This window comes from Orycteropus afer, unplaced genomic scaffold (assembly GCF_000298275.1).
Source record: "Orycteropus afer afer isolate SDZICR_OR568_19922 unplaced genomic scaffold, OryAfe1.0 scaffold00219, whole genome shotgun sequence".
NCBI classification, from domain to species: Eukaryota; Metazoa; Chordata; class Mammalia; order Tubulidentata; family Orycteropodidae; genus Orycteropus; species Orycteropus afer.
In genome coordinates, this window is record NW_006921806.1 from 1,929,900 (window position 1) to 1,941,047 (window position 11,148).

Consider the following 11,148-nt stretch of genomic DNA (forward strand, 5'->3'; position numbering starts at 1 on the left):
TAGGGATACTGCCTCGGAAACCCAAGGAGGGGTCGCTATGAGTCAGGGCTGACTCGACGGCACATAACAACAACAACAACAAGAAGCTATTATCTGAGGTGTGTGCCTTCAAGAATCTAGGAAATCATGAGAACAGGGACAATTCATTTCTTGTGCAACAAAGGAAAGGGGTAATCCATGGATGCATTACTCCAAGTTATTCTTTATTGATAAACACAGAGGTAACAGTTCTCTTTAGGTATTGCATCTTTCACTGACAGAATTTTTCACTGCCAAGTAGTACAAATAATGTATGTGTTATACAGTTTTTCCCCCTAACTGCACAACTCCTTCATGTGTTAGTTTCCTATGTGCACTATGTGTTATACATGTGTTTGTATATGTCTGTGCCTGTGTGTTTGTGCATGCACACATTAGTTACATGTGAAAAATACAGCATTTAATTTTCTAGTCTTTTTAATACACAAGTACAATACCAGGAATATTAGATAATTTAAGGGTATAAAGATTGAACCACAGAGACTAAGTTAGTCCTACCCAGAAGCAATCTCATTACAAAATGCAATGGCAAGAGTGAGTTTTAAAAGATTTACTGGCAGAGCAGAATATAGTCAGTTCTCCCATTAACTTTTGTCTTTCATTTCCACCCTTTCTTCAGTTATGCCATAATAGTGACCAAATACTGTGTACATTCATTTTTATATTAATCAAATATTATATATCATATCTGAAAAAAGAATACAAAATATGAGATAAATATGTTTTCAAAAGTGGAAATTCTAACACATTAGTACTTTTCAACTAAAAAGATGGAACACTCATCCTCAACCTTGTTCTGCCACTGATGACGTGAAAAAAGGTCATGATGAACATTCATGGAGCATACACTAGGTCCAAGGCAGGCAACAGACAATGGCTGTGGCGGTGACTCTACTCCCCTAGGCTCATGCTTCCATTAGGATACCTCTATCAGGCAGAGGCTGTTTATCCTAGCAGATCAGTGACCTACCCTATCCAAATCTCTTTTCAATCCTCAGAAGGAAGATGGGGCAATCTACTTCCATAGTGATACTGCCTCAGAAACCCAAGGAGGGGTCGCTATGAGCTGGGTCCAACTCAACGACACATAACAACAACAAGTCCTAAATGCATTTTCACTTCTGAGATCAAAAGTCAAAGAAGAGAAGGGAACTCAATGATCAACAGAGGCTGCTTCAGGTGTGTGACCTTGACCAACAAATGTTCCAACAATTAGGTGGAAGGACTGCTTCTGGGAAGAAGAAGCAGATGGCTCTCCCTGAAGAAGGATGCCTTCAAGCCGACACATTCCTCTTCCCTGCCAACAAGTTCCTGATCAGGTGCCCACTCTGAGCCCAGGGCTGGCCCCTTTTTTCAAAGTCCTTGTAACTAACTGTCAAGTAGGAGAAACAAACATGAGATGCAGTTCTTTAAAAGTACTTCCATTCAGTAAGTACTCCCCAAAAAAAGTAAAAGGTGTTCATGAGTTCACATGAAGGAGAGTCAGCCAAGCTGGAGGGATCAGTGCTCAGTTTTTCAGACTATGAGTCTCTTTAAGAGATTAGCTTTAAAATTGGTAGTCAAAAGTAAGGTTAGGCCACAAATGCCTATTAAACTAATAGTAAAAAGTACATTAAGATAGCAAATTTGTGATATTTATACTACTTGTTATAGCATAGAAGCATTTTAAAAATATTTATTGGATACAGTAGTGGATGTACTCCTCAATGTCATCATAAAACAACAAAATGACTGAGTCAACTAGCTGACTTCCCAGTCCTTACTCATCACCTTACAACAGGCCCCACCTCACTCTGCCTCCAGCCCTCTTCCTACTCATCTAATTTCCTCAAGGGACACAACAAGGCAATGTCAGAGGATGTCTCTCCTCCAGAGTTCCTCTCTCCCCCAGAGTAAGACTCTAGATTGTGGAAAGGCCCATTTGTCTCTGTCTCTCTCTGAAAAACCTATTGTTAAAAGGAGGTAAATGGATAGGAAAAATGGTGTCTCTCTTTATGGCAGAGCCTGGAAATTGTAGCTGCCCAGTAGACATGGACAACAAACTACTCTGGTGCCTGGATCAAGAAGTGACCAAGGCAGCCTCAGTCTCTGACTGATGCCAGCCAGGGGCAAAATGGTCCACAATAATGAAAAATTCAATTCAACCCATGTCAACCAACCATTGCATGCCAGGTGCAATTTCAAAGAGAAGACCATCATAAGGGAGGCAGGCATTTAAAGTGACAGTACCAGACAAATCAACCCTTCTAACCTGGGTCTTTCTTAGACAAGATCAGTGACCCCTGAATGTCAATTCAGGTCCTCTAACATGCCAAGACAAGATTAAATGCAAGAGCTTTGTGTGGGAAAGTACCTGCAATGGAAACAAGGAGGGAGCCAGAGGAGGCTGAAGAGCTGTCAGACCATGATGAAGGTCAGATCCTTGCAGAGGAAAAAGGGCAGGAAGGCAGACTGGGCAAGCAAAGTTTTGGATTGTGAACAGCTCTAAAAAAGTTTTGGTCAGGCCAAAGATAGGTCCTGAAACTAAAGTCCCCTTCATGAGTCTCAGTCTGCTAGGAGTGAGTCTACTTTCAAATCCCTGCCTTGGCAAGTGTGGCCTCAGTGTGAAGGGAGTATGGACCCCAAGCACAGCAGTGGGTCATCGATGGATCATGGCCACCATGGGCCTGGAACAACCTGCTGGGTTAGACAAGAGTCCTCCAGCTCCACATCAGCAGGGCTGCTCTAGCTCAGCCCAGACACCTGGGAGATAGAAGTGGGCTGCATAAGCAGCAGCACATTCACTTCAGTCCTCTAATTTTTTCTTCCTTATAGGTTAAATATAGACTATATGCTAGCTCAGGGACACCCTAAGGCACAAGCCTATACTGCTGATGGCCTCAGTAAATTTCAAAAACTGTTATCAAAAGCTATCATCCATGGGTGACAGGCTGAACAATTAGATATGTCCACGCAGGGGGGTAATGTGTCCATGACCACATATAGGGTTGACAGACAATGTTTCCATAAGTATATCTGTATGTTCTATAAGAATTTCCAGGCATATAGTACAGCTGACAAGGGACAGGGTTGTAGTCACTTCTTGGCCACAGCCAGCTACCCAGAGGGAGCAAGTAGCTGGACCTATGGACTCAGGACCTTGGTTGCAGGGGTTATCAAGCTCAATTGGCATAACATACTACACGAAAACACTATTCCACATCCTACTTTGGCACATAGCAACTGGGATCTTAAAAGCTTGCAAGCAGCCATCTAGATGCAACGATGGGTCTCTCCTCGTCCACAGCAAAGAATGAAGAAAACCAAGGATACATGTGAACAATTAGTCCAAGAGACTGGTATACCATGTGATCCTCAGCCTACATGACTATGAGACCAGAAGAACTAGATGGTATCTGACTACCACTGTCAACCACTTGAAGGGAGATCTATATAGAAGATGCTGGATGCAGTAGGAGTACAATGTGGAACAAAACTCAGAATCATAAAAAAAGGGACCAGGTTTCCTGGTCTGACAGAGCCTGGTGGAACCACTGAGACTATGGCCCCTAGCTGCCCTTCAGGTCCAGAACTGAATCCACTCCTGTGGCTTCCAGCCAAATAAAAGACAGGCATATGAGCTGAACATTTACTTATATGGATACACTCCTTGAAGAGATCAATCATGGGAGAATAGAAAGGCTGTGTATGCACAGGGAGATAGATAGGGGGCAAGAGTGCATGGGAGGTAAGGACACGGGGAAGAGGAGGCTATGGGGAGGAAGTGGGAGAAGAGCTGTTGCACTGTGGAAGATTACAGTCAATGTCATGAGACAAAGTGGATGTGAACTGCTATATGGAAGATGAATTTCCTCTGTAAACTTTTACCCAAATCACAATAAAATTAAAAAGAAAAAAAAAAAAAAAGCTAGTCATCCAATTAAGGAGCTCTGGTGGTGTAGTGCTTAAGGCATTTGACTTCCAACCTTCTGGTTGGCAGTTCAAACCCATGAGCCACTCCGCAGAAGAAAGACTGGGCAATCTACTTCCATAAAGGTTTACCACCTCAGAAACATAAAGGGGGGTCACTATGAGTTGGAATCAACTCAGTGGCAGTGAGTCTGGTTTTTGGTTTGCTTTAGTCATCCAATTAGACATTAAAACAGCTGGATTCTCTTATCTGTTTCTGCATTCAAACTGTTGAGTGATGTGGTTTTGGTCAAAGTCAATGAAGCAAATCTGGCCTTATACAGACACTTGGTTAGGAAAGGGGGGTGCATTTAAGTAGTCTTTTCATATCACTGTGGACATACTTCATCGATATGACACTGAAACTAGGTAAGCAGTAGTTTCTTAAATAGTTGCAATGTAGAATATGAGACTATCAATGAGTTTTTTGCATGGTTTCATTAAAACCTGCAGTGGAGTGTCCGTGAGGCAGAACTGACTTGAAAGCAACTAACAGCAACAACAACAACAACTTATCTGCTACAGTGAGCTTGTCAGCTTCACAGTATTTAAAAACTTCTAATGAATTTGGTGGCAAAGTGGCTAAAGCACTTGACTGCTAACCAGAAGGCTGGCGGTTCAAACCCACCAGCCACTCCTCGGAAGGAAGGTTGGGCAATCCTACTTCCGTAGTGATACTGCCTCAGAAACCCAAGGAGGGGTCGCTATGAGTCGGGGCCCACTCGATGGCACATAACAACAATGAATTTGGTGGCAATATTAATGAATGTGAGTTTTTGATATTTTATAATGAAATGTGTCAACATTTGGAAGATCTGCATAACTCTGTGAAGCAATATTTGACAGAAGACACATGTATCACGATATATGATTGTACATGGGTAAAACATCCATTTAAAAGATAGACAACAGAAGACTGGGCAGAACTGCTCCATGGGGTTTTCTTGGCTGTAAACTTTATAGAGGCAGATCATCAGGCTTTTTCTTCTGTTGTATGGCTGGGTGGGTTCAAACCAAGAATCTTTACATCAGCAGTTAATCACAAACTGCTTTGCCATCACCTGTTGTTACCACTGTTAGGTGCCATCTAGTTGCTTCCAACTCACAGTGACCCCCCGTACAACAGAACAAAACATTGCCCAATCCCGCACCATCCTCACAATCGTTGCCATGTTTCAGTCCAATGTTACAGTCACTGGGTCAATCAGCTCATTAGGAGTCTTCCTTTTTCACTGACCTCCCTACTTCACCAAGCATGATGTCCTTCTCCAGGGACTGGTCCCTCCTGATAGTATGTTCCAAGTACATGAGATAAAAATCTCACCATCCTCACTTCTAAGTAGCATTCTGGCTGTACTTCTTCCAAGACAGGTTTGTTCATTCTGGCAGTCCATGATATATTCAATATTCTTCACCAAAACCACAGTTCAAATGCATCAATTCTTCAGTCTTCCTTATTTACTACTGTCTAGCTTTCACATGCATATAAGACTGAAAATACCATGGCTTGGGTCAGGTACACCTTAGTACTGAAAGTGACATCTTTGCCTTTCAACACTTTAAAGAGGTCTCTTGCAGCAGATTTTCCCAACTGTAATATGTCATTTGATTTCCTGACTGCTGCTTCCATAGATATTGATTGTGTAGCCAAATAAAATGAAATCCTTGCCAATTTCAATATTTCCTCAGTTTATCATGATGTTGTTTATTGGTCCAGTTGTGAGGATTTTTGTTTTCTTATGTTGAAGTATAATCCATACTGAAGGCTGCAGACTGTGAACTTCATTAATAAGTGTTTCAATCCCCTTTTGCTTTCAGAAAGGAAGGTTGTGTCATCTGCATATCACAGGTTGTTAACGAGTCTTCCTCCAATCCTGATGACTCGTTCTTCTTCATATACTCGTTTCTTGGACTATTTGCTCAGCATAGGAATTTAATAAGTATGGTGAAAAGATACAACTGATGCACCCTTTCCTAATTTTAAACCACATTCTGTTTTTAAACACCTTGTTCTGTTCAAATGATTGCCTCTTGGTCTATGTGCAGATTCCACATGAGCACAATGAAGCGTTTCTTTGTACCACCTAGGGACCTTAATAAGGAGCTCTGGTAATGCAGTGATTAACTGTTCTGCTGCTAACTAAAAGGTCAGCTGTTTGATATCCATCAGAAAGACATGGTAATCTGCTTCCATAAAGATGACAGCCTTGGAAACCCTAGGAGGCAGTTCTACTCTATCATATAGCATCACTATAAATCAGAATCAACTCAATGGTAATGGGTTTAGGACCTTAATATAAGTTTTTCAAAACTGTAATTTTTGCTTGAAAGTTCAAGTAGTATCATTGGCCATAAATTCTGCCAGCTGTTTTCCTTCATTAATTTTCAAGAAAATGTCTACCAAATACCCAAGTCTCAATAACACTAGTTTATCTGTCATCCATGCTTTTCAAGTAAAAATGGTGTTCCACAAAAAAAAAGCAGCTAGTTATCTTATAACTCAAATAATTACACAAGTGCTTTTCCTCAAGTCAGGCACTCTATCACATTATGCAACAAAAGTGCTTTATGCATACTTAACATTTCATCACATATTAAAAAGACACTATTAAAAAGACAAGTACACAAGAATTGAGATTTAAGAAAACTACTTTTCACTGCTCCATCAAGGATATATTCTTAAGTGAAAGCAGAATTTTTTTTTTATACTGTAAATGTGAACTGATAAAGTACATAGTCACTATCAGTACAGTTTGGTGCCCTAGCCTTGATTTGGGCTAAGGTGGCAGCAGTTTTCCTCATCATTGCTTTTGTACTATCGGTGCCAATGTCAACATAGTGAAAAGACAAATTACACGTTAGCATTACTATGAAAGGAGCTCTGGTAGCATAGTGGCTAAAGCACTTGACTGCTAACCAGAAGGCTGGCGGTTCAAACCCACCAGCCACTCCTCAGAAGGAAGTTTGGGCAATCCTACTTCTGTAGTGATACTGCCTCGGAAACCCAAGGAGGGGTCGCTATGAGTCGGGGCCGACTCGACGGCACATAACAACAACAACAACATTATTATGAAATAGATTTGTCCTCATACGCTCCCTGAAAGGGTCTCAGGAACCTCAGGAATCTGTAAATCACACATTGGGAACTACTAGCACAGATCACTTCCAGAAGTAAACCAGGTAATGGGTAGGCACCAAAGGCTACTTCTGGAGAGATGCCAGAGACACAGGGCTAAACCTGACCTTTGAAGGCTAGAACATTACTTAACACTCAATGGGCACTCAGTACTTACTAAATGAATATATATGTAGATAACAAAAACAAAAACTCCAAGATGAGAACAAGTGCAAATGGTGTTCCAAGCAAGCAGTCACATAAGAGGTAATCAGGGTTGGCTCAAAATAAGAGGGGCATTTAGGCTGGGCTTGGACAGGTCAATAGAATTGGGACATGAGAATATCTAAATATCTAAAATATCCAGGAAACATGACAAATGTTTATTGAGATGAAGGCAATGTCAGGCTGGCATTTTAAAAACTAAGAATTGCATCACAGATCTCAGAAATTAAATGAGTTAGAGGAGAAAAAAAGTTTTAGAAAAGTAGTTCCTTCTCTACATATGCAAACTGAGTTTTCTCTCTTTTCATTTGTCTTTGTCCAGGCTAGGGCCCTACATTATCAGAATGCAGGAAAACAAGAAATACACAAAAGTTATGAGTTGTAGAATAGGCCTATTAGCCAGAATGAAGAAATAGAAGTGGGACAAAAGTAGCCTATTTGTAGGGAATTTCCTTTCTAATCCACTGCAGGCCACCAAAACAAAGAATAAACCTCACAGCGTGATCCACAGTTTTAAAGCAGTTCAGCAGCAACAGCCCTAAGATACTGTACTGTACTGCATAGATGTGCCAAAATCAGTTATAAGGTGTATCAAAGGTAATTTGCTACAATTTGCACAAATGTCTGGAAATTTTTTTTTTTTTAATCAAGGCTATACCTCTAACAACCTCACTTTCTTCCACAGACATTCTGATACGCTTTCAGAAGCCATACATGTGATCTGTTCTATGTGTGTTCTTTGGGGGTGGGGGCCTCTAAGAACAGTGGAGTTCCATGCAGCTCTACCCACCAATCCATCTTAATCTGAAGGAAACCTCTAAGTCAAAAAGGAAAGTTGGGGTATAAGACCATAGTTGTTCCTTATTTCTTCCCTGGGAATCTATAACAGAATGCCAGCAAACCTGTCCTAGGTGAAGAAATCAGTGCACTCTGAGACCAGAACTTCCCGAGGACCAATCACCATCACAAAGGTTGATATGAGAATCCAATGAGGTTGTAGGAAAAGGAAGCCATGAGCTACAAAGAAAGGCAGGGGCATACTTTCAATAAGGCACTGCCAGCAAACAGGCTGAGGTGAAGCAGGAGCACTAGAAGTTTCTTCCAGGTTTCCAGGTATCATTCACTATCGGTCTCCACATAGGCTTCTTGTCTGTGTTAAGTTTCTTCTTCCCTCCTACCTGCATAGGCAGTGACAACTGTAAACTTTACACAATTTCTCAGTTAGACAAATGTGAGTGTTATAAAGCCAATCTATTTTGACATTACTTTTTTCTCAATTAGAAGTTTCTCTCTTCCCTAATATAGGGGGAAAGAGTTATAGAACTGAGAATGAGTATAACTTTTTACACTTCTACTTAATAAAAATATAAAAATGATGATGATGATCACTAAATTTTGGTTACTTTAAGACTATGCCTTATTAACAATAATTTCGTTTAATTATATAAATAAAACATCTTACCAATTTGAAAGCACTTTCACATACATTATCCAACTGGATCTTCACAAAAACCCTCTGATAAAGGTTGGTGTTCATCTCCTTTAATATCTGAGCAAACTCAGAGATGTTTTAATTTAGTGGAGACTCACAGGTGCCTACCAGATGCCAGCCACTGTGTGAATACACCAAAAGTCTGCCTAAGACACAGTCCATGTCACTAAGCAGCTCTTAAGTCCAATGGGGTGGCCCCATATCACCATCAGTCACAACACAAACTGCAGAAGCCAGCATCAAAGGTGTGGAAGTACCCTGGGAGCAAGGCCAAGGATGACTGTGCCCAAGTAATCGCTGACCTATTTTGTCCAAAAGGAAGGTGTCAGGCCAGTCTATGAGCCTGGACAGAAGCCAGGGTTCCTGCCTTGTTGGCTGAAGCTGCACTGGGCTGGCTGCCTCTTTCCTGTAACACTTTTCTTGGAAGCAACTTTCTCCAGGTTCCTCTCCACGATATGTAATTTTATTCCTCCTACTTATCTATATATCCCTTACATATGCCTAAGACGCCAACAGTATAAGTGGATTCAGTAGATAAGAAACATTTCTTTTGTTGAAGTATTTAGCTCCGTGTGTATTCAGGCATACAAATTAAGAAAATTAAATCTTATTTAACCATCAACTTACTAGCCAGCACTCAAAAAGGTAGTTACAAGACAATCAGGGAATAAGACAAATGAGGGAATAAAGAGTACACTGGAACAGTAATTAGAAGCAATCTGCAAAACTATACTTGAAATGTGTAAAATCTAAAGAGCATCTACATGACTTTCCCTAGATTAAGAACTGTAACAAATTCAGGTTCCTGTCAGAATTTCAAATTTGAGTTCTTCAGACTTCCTAAGACCACTTAATCACCAAGAGTTGTCAAATCCACACCATTTCTTACTGCACTTTCATAACAACAAATGTGTCATATATATTGTGAAATTTTTAATTGTGAATGTTAAATTCAAAACAATAACAAGTTTGATTATGTGTAAAACAAAGTTAACAGCACAACCTATGACCAGAAGTTTATTATGAGGATGAAATGAGTTAGTACATGCCAGGGATTAGAACAGGGCCTGGCACACAGTATTTCTTATTTTATATTGCATGGCTGTTTCAAGAATTTGCTATCCCAACCCCTAGCTAAACATATCAATCTGAAACTTAAAGAATAATAAAAATATAAATAAATAAATGCTAAAAGTTGAAATGAATTAAGAGAAGCAAGCACAGTTAGGGAGGTAGGTGTCACACCACATGCACATCTCCAAGGAACGGAGGAACAGAAGCTGAAAAGAAAAGAGGATCTTCCTCTAGAGTCGACAGAGGGTGAAAGCCTTCCCCAAAACCAGTGCCCTGAATTCGGCCTCCTAAACGATGAGAAAATAAATTTGTTTGTTAAAGTTAAAAAAAAAAAAAAAAAACTGAAACATTTAGACGCATTTCTTCAAGGGCTGCAAGGCCTTCCTGATACTGGGCAGGAACTTTCTCTTGACCCAGCGGCATTGGGGAGAAATAAAGTCCAGCATGGGGAATGTCACCCACTGCCTCTTGAAGACGAATTATTTCAATTTATTTTTAGCAACAAAAGAACCATTTATTGGGCAGAACTGTTTAATTTAAAAAAAAAAAAAAAATCCCATTAAGGGGGACTAGCCGTAACCTCCTCTAAGAACTACTTTTAAGGAATTTTAGCCTCACAACAACCCCAAGAGGCAGGTGCTGTTATAACCCGAAGACACAGGGTGCAGTGTCCGGGCTCTCAGGTCCGCACTCCGCAAGGACAGCGGCTGCCGGGGTACAAAACTGAACAGAGCAGCGCTCCTGAATCCCAGGCCTGCAGCCTGGAAAAGCACCGCTCACCGCTTGGACAAAACTGGTCATTCTCGTCAAGATTCTCGCATCTGCAACCAAACGACCCAGCTAAAGGACAAAGCACAGGAAAGGGGCCGGTCCCCCAGCGGCGCCTCCTCGGCTCGGACCCGAACCGTACCCCGCGGGGCGCGTCCGGGCGGAGGTCCTTGGGTCCAAGGCGGGAAGACTGGGCGGGTGTCCTGGTGTTAGGGGCCGGGCGGTTATCCCAAGTGTGAGGGACAGGGCGGGGACCCCGGGGCCCCGTCCTCACCTTCCGAAAGCTCCAGTTCCAGTTCAGCCAGACTCTCCCTCACCTCGGTGGGCAGCGGCACCGCCTCCAACGGGCAGCCACGGTCGGCCATGGCACACTCCGGGCTCCGGCCAAGGCCAGGTCGGGTCCGGGGTCGGAGAGAGGGTGGGAGCGCCTACGTCGCTCCCCTCAGCCTCGCGAGCTGCATCACCCCGGCCCCAACACGGGAGGCGT

General features: G+C 41.9%; 1 protein-coding gene across 1 annotated transcript in view; it reads right to left on the bottom strand.

Moving 5' to 3' along the window:
• The window catches only part of DIP2A (disco interacting protein 2 homolog A), a 210,749-nt gene extending 199,723 nt beyond the window's left edge, over window positions 1–11,026 (bottom strand). Inside the window, exon 1 of the mRNA XM_007948674.1 lies at window positions 10,936–11,026. Within this exon, the coding sequence (XP_007946865.1) occupies window positions 10,936–11,026 (91 nt within the window). The remainder of the gene's footprint in view (window positions 1–10,935) is intronic.
• Between the last annotated feature and the right edge of the window lie 122 nt (window positions 11,027–11,148).